The 21,033-nt window shown below is 42.4% G+C and overlaps 1 protein-coding gene across 2 annotated transcripts in view; it reads left to right on the forward strand.

The window, feature by feature from the left end:
• The window catches only part of RUNDC3A (RUN domain containing 3A), a 71,538-nt gene extending 50,721 nt beyond the window's left edge, over nt 1–20,817 (forward strand). The window contains exons 1-11 of one of the 2 annotated variants that reach the window (XM_088470652.1): nt 2,857–3,212; nt 4,676–4,791; nt 5,164–5,297; nt 6,157–6,242; nt 7,164–7,253; nt 9,076–9,156; nt 9,451–9,616; nt 13,158–13,315; nt 16,396–16,533; nt 17,017–17,117; nt 20,116–20,817. In XM_088470652.1, coding sequence (XP_088326778.1) covers nt 3,106–3,212; nt 4,676–4,791; nt 5,164–5,297; nt 6,157–6,242; nt 7,164–7,253; nt 9,076–9,156; nt 9,451–9,616; nt 13,158–13,315; nt 16,396–16,533; nt 17,017–17,117; nt 20,116–20,258 — 1,320 coding nt within the window. In that variant the 5' untranslated portion in view covers nt 2,857–3,105 and the 3' untranslated portion in view covers nt 20,259–20,817. Of the gene's footprint in view, nt 1–2,856; nt 3,213–4,675; nt 4,792–5,163; nt 5,298–6,156; nt 6,243–7,163; nt 7,254–9,075; nt 9,157–9,450; nt 9,617–13,157; nt 13,316–16,395; nt 16,534–17,016; nt 17,118–20,115 lie in introns of those variants that run through there. The other variant, XM_088470653.1, reaches the window with a different exon arrangement.
• Nucleotides 20,818–21,033: the final 216 nt, after the last annotated feature.

Consider the following 21,033-nt stretch of genomic DNA (forward strand, 5'->3'; position numbering starts at 1 on the left):
CTGGCCAGAGCTAGCACCTGGAGCAGGAGCTCCACTGGAACCAACCTCGCTACGCCCCTGGTACAGCCATACAGAGCGCAGGGCTCAGTGTGCAGAACCACTGCTACCCCGCGGCCCTTGCTTCTGGCTAGCAGGGTGCAGCAGACAGGATCGCAACAGTAACGCCCAGAGCGTCTTTTGGGCACTCCAGGCATTTTTGCGCAGGGCTATGTGTGCTGAACCACTGCTGCCCCACAGCCCTTGCTTGTGGCTAGCATGGTGCAGCAAACAGGATTGCTACAATAACGCCCAGAGCGTCTTTGCAGTCTGAACAGTCAATCAGAGCATCCTCAGTATGGCACAGTCACTGCTGCACCTAGCGGTGCTGGCAGCCAAGTCCCTTCTGCATTATGTAATGACATCATGCGCTCAGGGGGCAGGGCCAGCACAGGGCAGTTGAGCCCTATTACTGCACTATTGCTATGGGTTAGTGGCACTGGACTAAATAAATGTATCGTCAATGTGATAGGCAAAACCAGTGTAGGCGGCTGCCAGTCATAAAATATGTGGACCAACAGAAGTACAACCCTGTCTACCACCACATAACTGAACCAAGGATGACCGCTAAACACGGTTTACTAATTTTAATAATATTTTCTTAATTTTTGCAACTTCTGAGCTAGGGGTGCCTTGAAATAAACGCTGATACTCTACATGCAGGAAGCGTTTATGGTTGCCTGGAAACCCCCCTCCCCAGCCAACACCATGATCACAATGGAAATAGTAAGATAATAGAATTTTACTAGTGTTCTTTTCCGTATCACAAATGAAATAATTAGCACCACCTGTGAGTCTTTTACCATGTCAGTCAGTAATAAATACACCTGTGCACCAACTAGGAGATCAGGACAACTTGCACTGTAAAGGAGCATACACACTAGATGATATGCTTGATGAGCGATATCGTCTAGTGTGTCCCTGGGAGGGTGTGCTCAATGTTGTTCATGACATTGAGCACACCCACTGAACGATATCATTAACAATATCGTTCTCTCCCTCCCCCATTCCCCAACATGCAGCAACCTGACCATATTGTCAGGTTGGCCTGCATGTTTGCCAGATGAACTATAAAGACAAACGACCTGCGGGAACGTGCATCGTTGGTCGTTCGTCGTTATTGCTCATCGTTTAGGTGAAAAAATGGATAAAGTGAATGACTGAACGATAGCGATATCGTTCAGTCGTCCACTTTAATCGCCCAGTGTGTACGCACCTTAAGTGTGCACTGTTATAGACCATCAATAGGGTTAATTAGTAATACCATATAATAATACACTATTCAGTGCATAACAAAACCAACATGTACATATACGTCCAGAGCCATAACTAGACTTTTTGGTGCCCTGTGCCAGAAAGAGCATTGGCGCCCCCCTCATTTTTCAAAGAGACATAATGCACCCAAAAAGGGCAATGGCTTCATGGGGAAGGGCCATGGAAGAGATAGAAGCCAGGAGATGCTGTGGATGAAATAAGAGGAAGCTACAAGCAAGAATGATAATAAACAGAAATTTGACAGGCCCAAAGAGCGCCCCCTGACCTGTGGTGCCCTGTGCGATGGCACCGGCCGCACTACCCTAGCTACGGCCCTGTATACGTCCATGGCAGTGCTAGGTTCTTCTGCTACTCCCCCAGACAGCCGAACTTGCTCTGGAATGGTGCCCACATCTGAAATAAAAACATTCAGCTCAGGCAGAATGGCCCCACTGCCGCATTTAATGGCTTACTGTAATCTCTGGTCATTTATATACTGTAATTATGACACACAACAAACTTTGTGTGATGCATATTAGATCTTGTTAAGTGCTAATTATGCTCTCTTCATGGGCTGGCCACACTCGCTCTAAAACCAAGCTTTTGGAAAACCCCTCTAGAAATCCAGCGTTTGCCACTGCTCTATTGCGCTGTGATTTGGGAACTACTGTCCTAATACCCCTTCAACGGGGCCTGCAAAATCAGAGACGGTTTGCATGATCTCTTCGGTCGGAGTCAAGTTACTTCACATGAGAGGACGATGGCCGCACATGCGCATATTGCCTGAGCTCCTCACCACCAGCATTAATCTGCCGGAAAGAGAGAGAGACCTTCTGCAAAGGACTGGGGCTTACAACGGGGCTCCGTTTTACTAAATGACAGCCAAAAAATTCTAAATCGTTGTAATATGGAATGTTAACTCTTGTGGGCAAATCTCAATTATTAATAAATAGGCACCAGGGAATCAAACATGATTCTGTACTCTGACTTATTAGAGCATCACTTTGTCTCTGTGAATTAAGGTTTATATTACTGCAATAGGTAAAAGTGACATTTATACTATTTCAAACCAGGAATGTTAAAGTGACGTTCTTTCTTTCAAGTCTTCAATATTTAATGAGTGTTAAGTCTAAACATATGTAATCCAATTCATCTTTGTCTATAACTCCTCCATCTAACCTCTCCTTATAACTGCTCCTATTACTACAAATAACCTTTCATTATAACTCCTAATAGTCCATGTAATGATAAACCATCGCTGTTAACTACTCCTACATGTAACCTCTCATTATAATGTCTCCAGTTACTCTATAATCTATATAGCCTCTCTGTAATTCATCCTATTACTCCATATAGCCTTTCCATATAACCTCTCTATACGGTAATACCTCCAATTAATGACTATAACCCCTATACATCATAATACCATATTTTTATCCGGAATCTATTGTAAGGATTCTGTGTCCCCACCCCGCTTTCTTTCCATCACTAACCTGAGCTGCCTCCCTCCCTCTCTCTGTCTCCCTCCCTCCTCCCCATGCTTTCTCACAGGCTGAGTGACATCACTGGCAGCAGAGTCTCGGCTGCTTCAGCACCACGGAGAGCAGCCTCTCCCATCCCTCCTCCTCCGCTCTCCTCCATCCATCCATCCTGCCATCACCATCACCTAGGCGGGGGGGAGTGGAACAGCACAGGCCTGCAGGACTCGGAGGTGGGGAGGGGTCCGGGCTGGTGGTAAGGGAAGCCTGCAGGCCTGCTGCTGGCGGACGGGAGCAGTCCTTTGTGGGTATAGGGAGTGTGCTGCTTCAGCTGTGCATGGAACCAAGCTTCATTCAGTCGGCCATGGCTTTGGGCTTGCCATCTAAGAAGGCTTCTTCAAGGAACATTGCTGTGGAGAGGAAAAATCTGCTCACTGTGTGCAGGTTAGAGGTGGGAGGGGACTCTGTTACTTTTAAGAGGAGGGTATGCCTTGATGGCTGGAAAATAATTGATGCAAAATAACAGTAATATATTGGGAAAACGAAGGAGAATTGTTGCTGGCAAAATGAGAAATTAAATGAGGTGGGAGGACTGTCAGAAATGGCTTTTGGAAGTGCACTGAATGTTAAAGGACACTGGCCAGTAAATGAGTGAATGCTAGCTATAGAACATTAGCTATTAGGTGTAGGATGGTTAGAAGATTAAAGAAGGACATTTGGGGAGAGGTAAATGACTACATAATGGGCCTTTACCTGGGATTTGATTAAAACAGGACAGCTCTGTGCGTTATATGTATTAAAATGAGGGCAAAGATTGGCCCACAAGGCATTGTCATTGGGGGAGATGGGGAATTGCCTTCTATGGGAATGTTACTAATGTGATAGCAGGAAGTGACATCACAGCTATAAACTGAATGAAATATCATATCAAAAGGATTTTAATGAAGCACTACAATATTTTCAGTGATGATGTTGCTCAGAGTGTTCTCTTAAAATGATGTACCTATCACCTTCACACTTTGGAGGCAGAGATGTGAATCAATATTAATAACAATACAGCCTATCCATTCACTAGGAACTAATGTCTCCATTCAGACATGAATATAATTTGTGCCTCATGCCTCAGCAATGTCACTAGTTCTTACTAAATATATAGACTGAATATTGATTTTGTTCACACAGTGGCTGCCTACACTGTATATAGATGAAGGGTAAAATATAAACTCCTGGAATAATTTTTCTGTTTGCGCGTAGCCAATGATTTGTATACCCTACATTATATAGTACAACTCCTGATCTAAAAAGTGAGTAAAAGGCAGCTATTCTATACCTTTTATACTGTATCTCCAACAAAAACTGCTCCAACAATTTATACAACTGTGCTTTGTATATAAATCCAGTTATGAAGTGTGAAAATGCCTTATACAGTAAGAGGACTATTACCATGAAATATCAATGTTTTTTCATTAAACAGATTTGAATTAAGCATCATGTTTTCACTATTAATGTCACTTTCTCTAGGCTTTAAATGTACCTATTATTTAAACACAGTGGAGTCAGACATTTCTGAAAGTGCTTTGTGCCTCATGCCTCATTCATTTTTAAGCTCATAAAATTGCTGCCACCATTGTGCATAGGCAATAGATATACTTAAAGCCCATGGAATTGTTTTGTGTTTGTGCCCAGTCAATGGTTGTTTACCTGACATGATGTGGTATAGCTTCAGTACTAAAAGTTTGGTTAAATTAAAAATTGACATTAAAATGACTGTTTCAGATATCAAACAATTGTCCTTTATCAAGGACATTAAGATATCTTATCTTGTATAAGCACTTGAACCCGGGCAGTGTGGTTTTAATATACTCATACTACCCTACTGTTCCTGTCACTGTACACCCTTTCACCAGGTTCTCGGTGAAGACACTCCTGGAGAAATACACAGCAGAGCCTATTGATGATTCCTCAGAAGAGTTTGTGAATTTTGCTGCAATTTTGGAACATATCTTGAGCCACCGATTCAAGGGTAAGAGTTGGGAAGAAAATGGGAGGAGAATGTAAGCATGCAGTAGTGCTGGTAAGGAGCAGATTAGTAGACAGGATAATGTTTGGCAAGCTAAATCAGACCTATATCCACATAGTTTTATTTCCCCCAACCCCCCCACTAAATAACAAGTCTATGTAAAAATATTTATGACTAATTTTTTGGCTTTTTGGATAAAATATGGATGAAATAAAGTGCATGCTAAAGCTACTTAACATATTAGCTAGGCAACCAGCAGCCTGAGCAACTCAAGTGATACGTGCTGCGAGATAGGTAAGGCTTTGAACTGCAGAGAAGCTGATAAGTTTAAATGTTTTTCTTTTCACCTCTCCCTTGACTTTTTTGTATCCTCAGGGCATGTAAGTTGGTTTAGCACCGATGGGCAGAGAGGATTCTGGGATTATATTCGCATTGCTTGCAGCAAAGTACCCAACAATTGTATCAGCAGCATTGAGAACATGGAGAACATTAGCACAGCTAGAGCAAAGGTCAGCAATTGTGTTAACCATCTTTTTTACTTTCTTTTTCGAGCGTAAGCTTTGCTGTATACAGGGCTGTCTCTACTACTAGGTGAACCTAAGGTGTCCATCCACTAGTAGATCAGGGAAAGACGGTACGATTACGACATCGTAATCATATCGTCGTTCCCCTAGGGGGTGCAGTGCCTACACTGAACGATTGATCATTCAGTGTAGGCACATCAATCATCCCCGAACATGGCCAATCTGTCGTTATCGACAGTTTGGCGTGCATGTTTGGCTGATGATTGATGTCGGAAAAAAACAGCCGGAGCGTGCATCGCTGCCCGTTTCCGACATTTGGATGCACGATATGGGCACGATTTGTGGCCGATTACTGAGCAATTGCACGATTACAGTGTTGTAATCGTGCAATCGTACAGTGTAATTGGCTAGTGGATGGGCACCTTAACAAGGTTGCTTAGGGTACCTAGGTATAGGAGGCACATAAAACACTGAATGAATGACATATTGTTTTTATTTTCCCGGTGACACTGCTAAGCTGAGCACCTACCACTGATATGGAGAAGCACCTGGAAGCTTCTTATGTGCAAAACACCAGGCTGCTGCTACTGCTCTATATTAGTTATGGGCTGGGAATGTGGGTGCTAGGCTATGAAGCCATGTCATGTCCACCAGCCATGGATGTAAATTTTTTATTTTGGTAACTAGACAGTAGGGCCAAAGACTGTACCAAAGTCTCAGATACTATTTATTGATGTATCATAGTTTTTGGAATCTTGGTTCCATAAATGTGGAACATTCAGTCACATGATGCTATGCCGTTTTGGTTTTTTGACGGGTCAGTTTTTTGTGACATTTGTTGTAGGGCCGGGCCTGGCTTCGCCTGGCACTCATGGAGAAGAGGCTCTCAGAATACATAGTGTCAGCACTGAGAGACACAAGGACCACCAGGTGAGTACTTCCCTCTACATCACATTCTTTTTAGCTGCGATTTTATTAGATCCTTACTCAGTCACTGGAGGTTATTTGCAAAGGCAAATAAATTGCACAGAAAAGCAAAAACGCAGTTTTATTTCCCCATTGTTACCTCTTGTGACTGCATTTTTGTACTCTGTTTTATTTACACAACTGAACAGACATTAGCACAGCCAAGTGGCATCTTCTAGAACTAGAACAAGGCAGAGTTTGAATTTCCTTCTGGGTCACAATTATGAGTGTGAATATTGTGAACTAATCGTATCCACCATAACCTGCCCTCTTCCATCTACTGAAAATTTACTCTTGATTATTTCTGACTTGTGTGTGGGAGTCAAGTCAGCTCATTACAATCAAATCTATTCATATTTGAAGTCCTGGCTCTCTGCAGTCTAAGCCATAAAGCGAGACAACGAGCTAAACGGTTGCTGATATTCCTCCAGATTGCTGGGGCCAGATGATGTTGAGTACTATTATTTTACTATGTATTGCCCACAGGCAATATACATTTTGTTATGGTTTCAAATGGGAAAAAAACTTTGAATAAACTAGTTCATGGGGTATATTTACCAAAGTGCAGATTTATAGAAGTAAAGATGTTGCCCATAGCAACTACTCAGTTTCTAGCTATTACCTACTAGAAGTTGCTAAATAAATAAGTAGAATGTGATTGGTTGCTATGGGCAACACCTCCAATTCTATAAAACCTGCAGTTTAGTAAATATAACCCCATGTCTCACTATAATCACATGCTCTGTGGGTTTACAAATGTGTTTGAACAGATGGATTAACATATCGCCTGTTGGAGTGTAAGCAATGGGGCACAAACACTGGGCTCTGTATTGATAAACAAGGTTTCTGTATGTTCACTACACTCTCCAATTGCCTCTCCTCCAGGAGGTTTTATGACGATGGAGCCATCCTACTGCGTGAAGAATCCTCTGTGCTGACTGGAATGCTGATAGGACTGAGTGCTATTGACTTCAGGTAGAGATCACTAGGTGAACTTGCATTGCACTTAATCTGCTCGGATTTCCACCACTTTTATTATGATTCTCTCTCTCTCTCTCTCTCTCTCTCTCTCTCTCTCTCTCTCTCTCTCTCGTTACCTGTTCTTTGATGTTCTAATGTTAAAGTGGAAGCATTTTTGTTTTTGTGTGGATATCTGAGAATTTAGCATGTGTAGTGGTTCAGTTGTAGAATTGAGCATTCATGATATTAGTGCCAATTTACTATATTAAATAATGGCACATTAATCCTTAGTAACCAATGAGGCAATTGCTTTCATAGTCTACTATGCACTAGCTAGAGAAAGGGGACCTTAATATAGCTTGTTTTGCTATTATTGCACAGAAAATATTACACATAGGCCCTGATTCAGAGCCGGTCGCTATTTGCGGTCGTTCGTCCAGAAAATAGGGGTGGCTATTCAAATGAACCGTTCGCTCTTTGCGGTCTGTTCACACCTCTAGGTCTGAACGAGCGAACAAAACTTGCGGTCGTTTTTTGGAAAAATACGCCCCCTGGCCGCTCGCATCCTACGTCATGTCCGCTATTTATTAGATTAATCGAGTACATCGACCAGGGTATGAACTGCTCGCTATTCTTGTGGTTGGTTTTTGCTACCACAATCTTGCGAGAAGTTCTGGCTATAAAATAACCCAGTGATGTGGTCAATGACGCTGCTGTATTAATTATGCACACCCTTAAAACGCCCGTTTTGACCTTTAAGCACGCCTGCGTTCGGATCTCCACTCTCCGTTTTCAAGCACCTTCCCCTGTTACCACCCACATACGCCTCATTCTGTCACTCAAAATAGCAGGCATTCGCTATTTAGTGAACAAACGATTTTCAGCCGCACTGACTGGTTCGCGCATGCGTATTACGATCCGTACGCATGCGCAGTTGGGCAAACATCGCTCGGAGCGAACGAGCGGCCGCTTACGAGCGGCTCTGAATCAGGCCCATAATGTAAATGCATTGCTAGTAAATGAGCACCATGGAGTTAATCTTTATAAGAACAAACTTTTCTGAGATAACTGTCTTCAAAGCTCATTAACCACTTAACTGACCATTTTTCCGGCAAAACCGTAAAGAAGTTGCCGGGTCCGCAGGAGAGTCCGCAGAGTCAGAGGTGATCCGTTCTATACATGTGTAAAAAAAATTTCCTCTTCAAAAACACAGCGGGGTGGTGCGGTCGCACCTTGTCAGCTGAAGCACAGCTGGCTGCGTTCGCATGACATACGACCACATCAGTTAAGTGGCTAACTTGAATGCTACTTCATAATCAATTATAAGAGTTAATTGTGTGAAATATTATAAATGGGATACTGTATGTCCTCATCTAAATTCTAAGTACATCAGATGTCATGTCACTATGAAATACTGGGACCATATAACGGCACAAGCTATTATGCCAATTGTGAATCTCACAAATGGATTATAAAATGCCCTTATAATTTACTGTAGGTTGTGTTACTCCTTATAAAATGTGTTCCTAATCAATGCCAGGCAATGTTAGAAATAATTAATAAGCAACTTTCATACATATATTATTTACAGTGGTAATAATGTCTCTTTGGTATGATATTATTCTTATAGTCACTGATCATGTGATCCAGGCATGGAATAAATGTGTCAGAATACAGTCATTAATACCACAGCAGGGGAGAATGGTAAAATGTGTGTGGTTGTTTGACAGCTTTCACTAGACCCATTTGTTATTCACTCTGAGCCACTTTTATTCTCAATTTACTAATCTCCAATTTAAATCATGCTGATCTTTCTCTTATATTTTCATCCTTGCAGCTTTTGCCTGAAAGGGGAGGGTATTGATGGGAAGACTCCAGCTGTGATAGACTACACCCCATACTTGAAGTTCACACAGAGGTAAATAAGGGCAAAAGTATTACAGTTAGTTATATATTAGCAGTATCAGGTAGTTCCTTAGCAGTTAAATTGTCCCATATACAGTGAGGGCAGCTATTATGTGGGTAAAACCAATAATCAATCTATCAAACTGGAAGACCACTGAGGACAGGCCACTTTATCCTTAATATTGGTACAGTTCACAAAATTGCTCTGACAGGACCACTTTAGGGGTACAGTTCATTATAGGGGAAATAGTAATTCATAGAAATGTTCAGAACATGGATTGACTGTTACTCGCACCTCTCCACCCAGTTATGACTACTTGAGTGAGGAGGAGGACAGAGAGAGTGTGGGTGGCAGCAGCAGTGAGGAAAGCTCGCCCGAGCACCCCTATTTGCCCCTGCTCACAGATGAGGAGAGCTGGTACAGCAAGTGGCGTAAAATGGAGCAGAAGTTCCGTATTGTCTATGCACAAAAGGTAGGTGGAAAGCCTACAATACATATGAAAGATTATTGGTGGAGTAAAAGTAAATAACACAGGTCATATAAGCAGTAAACCTGGGCATTATAATATAGTACATTATGCAGTTTTTCAAATGTGTTTGCATTCCGCAAAAAACACACTAGCAAATTCCACTAACTGCCTCCCTTATCCTCAGCTGACATTCTCCTTCCGGAGATGACCTGTGGCAGAAGCCATGAGATTCATAGTGATTGGCACTGCTGCCTCTCATGCACAGTGCTACTTCTTTGACTGTGAGAACATTGTAACAGCTTGGCTGCAGCAGTACACTGTGGTCACTGACATAGTGCTGGTCTTGCCAGAGAGCAGTCAGAGCTAAGCAAGCCAGTAGTGTCACTTACCCTGTCTCTCCCTGGTTTTTAATGGATTCAGCTTCTCATTCCAAGTCATAACTTAGAACAATATTTATTATTATTTATTACCAGTTATTTATATAGCGCACACATATTCAGCAGCACTTTACAGAGAATATTTGTCCATTCACATCAGACCCTGCCCCAGTGGAGCTTACAATCTATATTCCCTACCACATGCTCACACACAGAGCCAGATTATAGGAGGGGCGGTCGTAAAGGGGCCCTCACACTGCCGCAAATATTGGCCTGAACTTGGCCACTCGGGACTCTCCATGGCCGGGTCCTCCTGGCAGCATCACTTACAGGCTCACAGCACAGTAACACACTCTCCCCGCTGGACACACCGTGGTTGCAATGCTGACTGGAAGCTCCGCCCCCTCGCTCACATAATGCCGCAATTCACGGGTGTATGGGTAGGGGGCTTATGACATGAAGTGCCCGCCCCCATCAGAAAGCTGATGATGCAGCTGTAACAGCAGGTACTGTGTGCATGCTCTCGGCCCCTCTTTTCTTTCCTTTCTCTCTCTCTCTATATATAATTTTTTCTTTCTGGCTATAGCTCTATCTATTAATATATCTATCTTATCTATCTGTATATTCCCCACTCAAAATACTGCTTTTGCCCCTGGCAGTGTATTAGATCATGTCCACTATGCTTCCGGCAGTCGGTTCTCAGCAGTGTCGCGGACATGATATAGTATTCTGTGACCTTGCCAATCAGTGAAGAGGCAGAATCCTCCTTGGTTCAGTGATCTGTAGCCTAGGCTTTTTAGTAAAACAGGTTTAACTGTTGTTACACTTTATTTTTCCTTTATATCATTTGGTCAATAGAAAGTTAATTTGTTAGATGTCAAATCAATAACGAAATGCTGTTCCTAGCAATGATCGAGTGAATATGCTGTTCATTCTGGATGACCTAATGTGCACATTCCCTAGTTCCTGGAAATATAACTGCAGGTGACACTCATTCTTCTAATAGAGCATTTGCTCTGCAGATAGGGCAGGAACTCACATGTGGTGAGGTAAGAACCTCAGGAGACACCTTACGATGGGCAGCAGAGATTAAGTTCTTGCCTCACTTTCTGGTCCCTTGCATGCCTCTGTCCACTCCCCCATTTACTGCAGAAGGCTGCACATGGCTAACATTGTGAGAGGAGCATAGCATTCGGGAGAGGAATTATTCTCTTTTGTCGCTAATCCTTTCACTGTGTCAATCTCTGCACCCACTCTTGAGCAGCTGGTGCTGAGAGCTATGGGGGAGGCAGCAACCACATACAGGTGCACCCATGGGAGACAGACAAGGCCTGGCTGCCAGATTATACTTTTCACATTAATCAGCAGAGTGTAAAATAAATGAAAGATAATTAGATTTACACAACTGGTTATGATGGAAAACTTTCAGAGCCTAAAATGACTTAACAGACTAATACATTAGACCATCAAACTGTTCTGTAAAATAGATGTTCCAAGATGCCTCTTATAAGTAGACTCTCAAAACAAAACTATTTAATTTGGACTTTTTTTGTTAGTGCGGTTTTTAAAGTACAAAATGTAGATATCATAAAGATTCAAGTGCCATACCAAACAATGGTTCACTTTTTATCTCCTTTTCAATTAACAATAGAGTATTCTCTCACTTCACACTTTATAAATAAGAAATAAGAAAAAGAACTAATTACACAGTGGCATACATTAGGAGAACATAACATAAATTACACACACTGGCATGAAACAGAAGGTAAAGATGACCATGCTCAAAGGATCTTACAAACAAGTCATTGATTGGTGCAAACACACGGGTCAGATTTTCCTTCAGATCTGTACAATAACGATTTAAAAAATTGTTCATATCTGAAGGAAAATGTGACGTGTTTTGGAGCATACACATGGTCAGATTTGTCAGATGAACGATTTGAACGATTTTACCAAAGTTTTGAACGATTTGAACGATTTTTGACTGCATTTAAATGAATGGAATTGTCCAAGTCTGACTGCAAACACATCAGATGTCAGAGATCGTTATCTGACAAACGGGAACGCGCATCGTTGATCGTCCAGGCATGTCAGATATGTCAGATTTTCCTTCAGATATGAACGACTGAATGATTTTTAAATCATTATCGTTCAGATCTGAAGGAAAAATCTGACCGTGTGTATGCACCATTTGTCAGATGAACGATGAGCGTTCCCGCTTGTCAGATAATGATATCTGACATCTGATGTGTTTGCAGTCAGATTTGGTCAATTTTCATTCATTTTAATAGTCAAAAATCGTTCGTAGTTCATCTGACAGATGTGACCGTGTGTATGCACCCAGTAGCGGCTCCAGGTACGGGCAAGCCGGTCCGTCGCCCGGAGCGCTGTTTCCGGAGGGCGCAGGAAACGCCCACCTCCCTCCCAGCGCTATAGGACATATTTAAGCTCAGGGGGAGGGAGTGGAGGAGGGAAGGGGCGGCAACACAGGATGGCGCTGGGCGCAGCACAGCCTAACACCGGCCCTGTATGCACCATAAGATGTGTGATAAACAACTGATAGTTGCTACTTGGGAAAGTGCATGTGGTTACTGTATGGCAGAACCTTAAGCAGCTACCAATTTTGAAGTAACTACTGTAGACTGGCATTTTTGTGCAGCTGCTCGTGGTGAGGTATGGAGGAAGAGTGGCAGGTGGAGAAAAGAAAGATGAGCAAGTTGTTTGTCATCTGCCAGCACAGAGTACTTGTGTGCCAGGTATATTTGTTTAGCATCCGGCTCATTACTACCATGGTTGTAGAGGTTGCAACAGCTGCTGTTGCCTCCAAGGAGGCCATACAGATATCAGAGCTTGAAGATAATGATAGTTGAAGTCACTGGGTCCTTTAGCTTGACATAGAACTGCTGGTAATTTTCGGAACAACTCTGTCCTTCTGATGTCACCACCGCTTAGTCACCATTTGCCTTCACAGATTTTTAAGCTTTATATTTTTGAAAAGATAATGATGTGGGAGATATGACCGAGGGATGATCTAATGTGCAACTATCCAATGTTGTATGCATGACAAAAGTTAAGTTAAATGATGACGGGACTATATTCGGGAATATGATGAAACAATAGTGTTAGTGTAGTCATTAAAACCCAACATTATCTCCATATGTTACTAGGGATATCTGGAGGAGCTGGTCCGTTTACGAGAATCTCAGCTAAAGAATCTTGAAACTGAGAACAAGAGGCTGACTCAGAGACTCAATGAGCAGGGAGAGCAGAGTTTGCAGGAGAAGCACCAGCTGGAGGGAGTCATTCTTGAACTGCAAGAACAGCTGTGAGTGAGAGTATTGCACTAAGCCACCCATACACTACTCACCCATTTAGATTATATAATCACACTAGTCAGGTACACACCTTTACGTATACCCCTGCATGGTCCTTAATAAGGACACCACACATACACCAGCAAGAACACGGGTATTTAGGCTGTGTGTGAAAGGGGTGTCAATTAATTGGGCCCAAGTTAGTCAGTCAGTGCTACATTTGATAGCATATAAATTTCGCCTGGATGAAACAGGCCAGTTGACTTGTCTGCATTTCTCTACTTTACGGGCTGGTACACACTAGACGATGTCTAGTGTGTACCGACCTAGCTTGTGACGAGATCTGGCGGGGTGCGTACACACTTACCGATGCCGGCAGCGACCATGCTGCATTCCGCAGTATGGCCCTCGCTAATGCATGCAGGTCCAACAGGCGATGTCGCTGACGATGCGTGGGAGCACACACAAAAAGGAGAGGGGGGAAGGAACAGGTGCACACTATAAGCACTAAGAATACAAATGATCAAAATATCTATAATAGACTGCAATAATTAACATGGTTTTAAATGTAAGGTTTCTTAGTACATGTTTGGCCAAAGATGTTTGCCCACCTACCACGTCACGGTGAACCTTATACAGGTGGGTCCCTAACATCTCTAATACTGACACACTAATTAATTTATCAAGGACTTACCTATCATAGAGCCCATTAGATGTGTGTACTGCAATGCAAGGACCCATACCAGTTAAAATCACCTGGGGCAGGCAGGAAGAGTGCTAGCCCAAAGAAGGGGTCTCACCTTCAGATTGTACCTTAAATACACACACACAGGAAATGGGAGGGGCTGGGCTGCACATCCTAATATTAAACATGATAATAGGTGCTACCATGCTGAGACCAGTAGTTCTACAGCAAAAAGGAGAGGGGGGAAGGAGCAGGTGCACACTATAAGCACTAAGAATACAAATGATCAAAATATCTATAATAGACTGCAATAATTAACATGGTTTTAAATGTAAGGTTTCTTAGTACATGTTTGGCCAAAGATGTTTGCCCACCTACCACGTCACGGTGAACCTTATACAGGTGGGTCCCTAACATCTCTAATACTGACACACTAATTAATTTATCAAGGACTTACCTATCATAGAGCCCATAGAGCGTGGGAGCACACACAGTCAGCGACATAGCAGGTACACACTAGACGATGTGCCAGATCTGGCAGGATCAAACGACATATCGTCTAGTGTGTACCCAGCTTAAGACATACACTCATCTACCACAAGTCCTGGCCCCATTACAACCAAACTGACTGCACTTAAACTGCATAAATATGCAACAATCTCAGCTGATGTTTTAGAAGTTTTACAAAATGCAAAGAACACCCATTGCTACATAGAGAGTTAAGATGGGTACACACACAATGTTTTGTCGATATTGGCAAGTGTGTACGCACTGTCGGCCCATGCGCTATTCTGCAGGGTCGTTCAGCACATCAACAGATCTACTGTACATGCTGCTCAATCTGTCAATATGATAAACGACCCCATGCTTTTGGCTGCGGCTGGTGAACAGCATATCGTGCGTGTGTACGGACAGCACGATATGTCAGCTGGGTGGACAGATAGTCTAATTTGTACCCAGCTTTAGTATTTTTGCCTTACACACTTATTTTCCCATATAACTACGCAACAATGTATTTAAGTTCAAAAAGGAAAATCTCAATAATCAAGCTTTCCTCTCATCTACAGCAAGCCAGTCTAAAGCTTTGTACACACCAGAAAGATATATCTGCAGATGATGATTGTTCATACACACTGAACCACCATCACTGCGGTCGTGTTGCACCCCGTACACACAGCATGACAAGCAGATTTATCTGCAGATATATCGGCCATCAGCTGTGCTGTACAGCCGACGCGATATGTCTGTGAATGATGTAGTCATCGTCTGTACACACTGGACGTCGTGCACACGGTATATTGGCTGTTCAACTGAATGGCCGATATGTCGGCCAGTGTGTACCCAGCACAAGGGATTGTTCCCACACGTGCTGGGAAAATGGGTAAAAACACATGAAAACTAATGTGTTTTACCAATAATTATTGCACAGGTAGTACAAGATAATACATGAGATATAGGCAGGGACAGACTAGGGGTCCAGATCATCCCTGGCAGTCCCTCAGCGCACGCTATCAAAAGGGGTGTGCTTACAACTCACTGGGGCGTGGTTACATCTCAAGGGGGTGAGTCACGGGGGCCTGGCCTTGCGACACGCCCCCGTCTTTCAGTATCCTGGCCGAGTAGAGCAATAGGAGGAGGAGCTGCTCGGCCAGGGTTTAACATCGGCCCTTTTGGCCAATCAGGCCCTGGAAATAGGTCACACTGCTATAACTTTAAAAAAAAAAACGTGCTAATATTTTGAACACTATGGTGGGAATAGTGCCATGAAGTGTTATTTTTTCCAATGTTTAATGGTGTTCATGAATTTAATAATGAACAGTGTGAAAAATGAATTAGATTACATCCCTAGTTACTTTTATTCCAAGCAACATCGGAAATATGGTGTACAAGCCAGCTACAGTTACACTCGCACTGCATGGCAGGAGCTACATGCTGATATTTGCCCGTGGGCCAAGCTATACACATCTATGTGACCACACCAATCTTATCTGTATGTTTGTTCAAATAGCTGTAATCACTAACTATGCACAGCAACCCAATACCTAGTGAAAGTGATGCATCTGAAATCAGACAAGTCTCTGCGTAAGCACAACTCAGCATAGCCCACAGTTCTGATGCCACCCATTCAGCCATATGTGGAGTTGTGACTCCGCTACATACAACTTGGGATTGCAGTAGATGTGTACGACTGGCTATGTATGGGCCAGTGCTAAAGATCACAAAATCTGTCAGCAAAACAGACTTGCGTCCAAATCTGCATCAGCCACTTGAGTTGTTCAAATCTTTGCCCACGCCAATAGCAACACAGCACCAGGCACTGACAAGTCATTTACCAATCCCTGGCAAACATAACCATCAAAAACTGTGGCATTTCGTAACTGGAGCATTCTCTCCCTGTAATTCCAGCACTGGCCTGCTCCCCACAGAAACTGCCCCCATCAAACAATTCAACTCAAGCATTGGGGCCCCTCTCGTAAACCAGTGGCCCTCCCTTGGCAATCTTAATGACAATGAGACATCTGTTAATTCTTCGCTCTACAGAAGGTAAGACAGCCACACGCCATATGACACTTTTCCACTCAACGGTTTTTTTTTCTTTAGCTATATCACGTCAACAGAGCATCCCCTTAAAACTGAATGCTAAATCTAAGCAGAGCCCTGCTTATTTACCAGGCTTTTACCATTTCATCAAAGCAGAGAGAGATAAAAGGGAAGATTTATCAAAGCTTGGAGATAAAGGGGGAGATAAAGTGCCAACCATTCAACTTGTCATTTTTTAAACACAGCCTGTAAAATGTCAGCTAGAAGCTGATTGACTGGTACTGTACTTTCTTTTTCCAAGCTTTGATAAATCTACTTCTTAGTAACAACTGCAGGAGGATGTGCACAAGTCAATAAATAAGTTATCTAACAAAAGCAGTTCAACAGATATAACTGCAGCGCACTCAGTGTCCCACTTTTCTCAGGGCATTGTACACTGCCTGTGTCTGGTATTTCTATTGTTTTAACAGTGTTTCTTGTCCACAGACATAGCTACCTGAGCACAGAACATCTCTCTGCTGAACTCAGTCTGAGCTCTGAATCCCAGAGAGAAGATAAACAGGATGGGGAACCTTGGGGTCCTATTGGTAAGAGAAGGGGAGAGATTATTGTATCATGTGAGTTACATAGGGGCATATTTTTCAAAATAATTTCAGGGGAAAGCCCCAGAGTCATTTTGCAAAAATTCAGTGTCACCAGGATTTAGGTGGGGACCGCAGAATGTATCAGATATATCTGCTGAAGCCTCTATATTTTCGTTTGCCAAAGCAGCCCTGATAGACTGCTAAATTGTGAAATTTACCAAGCTTCGGAAAACCATTGTAGCCTATGGGCTATATTACCCAAGTTCTTTGCAGTAGCGCAGATGGAGTTCTTTTTTTGATCAGTGATAGGACCGTTATCGGGACCAAAATTTGGATTTTGGTTTATATACCCCTTAGTGAGGGAAGGGGAGATTGAATGAAAGGCAACGTGGTGTGTTTCATATAATATGAAATGATGGCTACATTTTTAAAAAACTTTTAGTGTGGAGTGACCCTAGCACACAGGTTATATATATATATATATATATATATACACACATACATACACACACACGCAGTCAGGTGCATAAATATTGGGACATTAACAGAATTTTCATATTTTGGCCTCTATTCACCACGACAATGGCTTTGAAATGAAACAAACAAGATGTGCTTTAACTGCAGACTTTCAGATTTAATTTAAGGGTAATTACATCCAAATCAGGTGAACGGTGTAAGAATTACAACGGTTTCTATATGTGCCTCCCACTTTTTAAGGGGCCAAGAGTAATGGGACAAACTAAACAATCCTAAATCTATCTTTCACTTTTTAATACTTTGTTGCAAATCATTTGCAGGCAATTACAGCCTGAAGTCTGGAACGCATAGACATCACCAGACGCTGGGTTTCATCCCTGGTGATGCTCTGCCAGGCCTCTACTGCAAATGTCTTCAGTTCCTGCTTGTTCTTGGGGCATTTTCCCTTCAGTTTTGTCTTCATCAAGTGAAATGCATGCTCAATCGGATTCAGGTCAGGGGATTGACTTGGCCATTGCATAACATTCCACTTTTTAGCCTTAAAAAACTCTTTGGTTGCTTTTGCAGTATGCTTCGGGTCATTGTCCATTTGCACTGTGAAGAGTCATCCAATGAGTTCTGAAGCATTTGACTGAATAAGAGCATATAATATTGCCTGAAACACTTCAGAATTCATTCTGCTGCTTTTGTCAGCAGTCACATCATCAATAAATACAAGGGAACCAGTTCCATTGGAAGTCATACATGCCCACGCCATGACACCACCACCACGCTTCACTGATGAGGTGGGTATGTTTGGGATCATGAGCAGTTGCTTTTCTTCTCCATACTCTTCTCTTCCCATCACTCTGGTACAAGTTGATCTTTGTCTCATCTGTCCATAGGATGTTGTTCCAGAACTGTAATGGCTTTTTTAGATGGTGTTTGGCAAACTCTAATCTGGTCTTCCTGTTTTTGTGGCTCACTAATGGTTTACATCTTGTGGTGAACCCTCTATATTAACTCTTGTGAAGTCTTCTCTTGATTGTTGACTTTGACACATATACACCTACCTCCTGGAGAGTGTTGTTGTTTTGGTCAACTGTTGTGAAGGGGTTTTTCTTCACCAGGGAAATAATTCTTCTGTCATCCACCACAGTTGTTTTTCGTGGTCTTCCGATGTTGCTGAGCTCTCCGTGGTGCGTTCTTTCTTTTTAAGAATGTTCCAAACAGTTGATTTGGCCACACCTAATGTTTTTGCTATCTCTCTGATGGGTTTGTTTTGATTTTTCAGCCTAATGATGGCTTGCTTCACTAATAGTGACTCTCAGTATGAGATCCAAAGAGCTGTCGACAGCAACCGATTCCAAATGCAAATTTCACACCTAGAATCAACTCCAGACCTTTTACCTGCTTAATTGATAATGAACTAATGAGGGACTAGCCCACACCTGTCCATGAAATGGCTTTTGAGGAGTTGATAGTCCCATTACTTTTGGCCCCTTAAAAAGTGGGAGGCACATATTGAAACCGTTGTAATTCCTACACCGTTCACCTGATTTGGATGTAATTATCCTCAAATTAAATCTGAAAGTCTTCAGTTAAAGCACATCTTGTTTGTTTCATTTCAAAGCCATTGTGGTGGTGAATAGAGGCCAAAATCTGAAAATTCTGTCAATGTCCCAATATTTATGCACCTGACTGTGTATGTATGTGTAAAATCCTGCTTTGTCTGGGTAATGAGGCGAAGCAGGAAGAGTTATAGGAGCACGATCCCTGCCGCTATAATAAATCTACCACATGGTTGGCTACTTCTGCTCCACCTGAAGCCTAATTGGGCCAACGCTTGCTCCCAGCCTAGTGTTCCAATCCTGCTGAAAACAACTTTATTGAAAACCTTGGACGTTGTGACTCCTTCAGTGCCATATAGCTCTTGGCATCAAATAACAGCAGTTTTCCCAGGGAAATTGACAGCCCCATAAAGAGAAACAGTTATTGTTATATAAATCTGCTTGAACTTTGGCAGACGATGAAATGTAGACTGAGGTTGTGCAGTACATTTTGTAAACCAAAAACTAAAATTAAGTAGCTTTACAATTTAAAAAGTCCACTGTCTGTACACATCAGAGGTCAGAGGCAGCCATTATGAGAATGCAGTCGTGTCTTACTGAGAAGTTGCCACTGAGAGATCACTTCACTGGGAACCAGTGACAATACTGCATTTATATGCATATTAGATCAGCCAATAAAATGGCTGCTTACATTGTGTATAGACAGTAGGTACACTTTAAACATTCAAATACAGGTGTAACTTTATAATTTTCTAAAGTAATTTGTGAGCCATAAAGGAGAAGTGTGAATGAGCCATAAAACATATGCACCCAAAACTTATATCCAACACAATTAGCAGGACTGGGAGTATCCCAAAATGTGTAAAATATTCTCTGTTACTTTAATTATATGGTAAAGTCAATGTTTAATGAAGGCAGCTAAGAGAATTTGGAGATACAATTTGACTTGTTTTCCGTATTCCTTTACCCCTCAGGTAAAGACCCCACTCCCTCCATGTTGGGTCTGTGTGGATCTTTGGCATCTATCCCCAGCTGTAAATCACTGCCAAGCCTAAAATCCAATGAATGCCTTGTCAGTAATAGCAGTGAGACAAGCCCTGCTGCAAGCCCCAGCTGAGTCCTTCCTGCTTAACTTCACCAAAGCATCGCATCCCGGGCCAAAAGATGAGAAACCTAGTCAAACTCTATATACCATTACATGTTCCTATGAATAAATGTGGGCTCAGCTAGGACCTCCCACCTTATCATACCACTTCCTGATATAGAACCTGAATTACATAATTCACAAAGAAGATAGCCTTAGACACCAACAGAAGAATAGATTCAAGGATAACCAGTTCTTGACACCTCGTAATGCTCAAGACAACACGATTAAAGAAAGAACTTTATCTAAACTGCAACATACTTCCAAGAAGATAGTTCATCCAGTCCTATGCAGCACATCAACCATTATAGAAATTGGCCTTCTAAAATAGTTTTGATCCAATATGCCTCATGGACCAAACTGGAGAATTTCAACTCATGAACCCTATGAGGGAAGAAGTTGTCTCCTTTGTCTAGACATAAAGTACATCATATGTTGTGCATTGTACTACTGGTACCAAACTCTGGTTAGCAATGGAAACTGCCTCCTCCAGAAGATGATGTGCAACTGTTCATTAAACTGATAAACTGTGTTTGTTGGGTTAGTCCCTTGTCTGGGGTGGTGGGTCTGAAGGTACTAAATACAAGACATGCTTGCCTGTCCATCACAATTTTGGATACATATTTTCAATTTGTGTATCATTTTCTTATCAAGATCAGTGCAATGTGGAATGTCTACATTTGCATGTGAATTCCCTCTCCCCCCACACACACGATTACAGCAATGTTTCTTATACTTGTCAGTAAGC

This window comes from Taudactylus pleione, unplaced genomic scaffold (genome assembly GCF_031769625.1).
Source record: "Taudactylus pleione unplaced genomic scaffold, aTauple2 ptg000102l, whole genome shotgun sequence".
Taxonomy (NCBI): domain Eukaryota; kingdom Metazoa; phylum Chordata; class Amphibia; order Anura; family Myobatrachidae; genus Taudactylus; species Taudactylus pleione.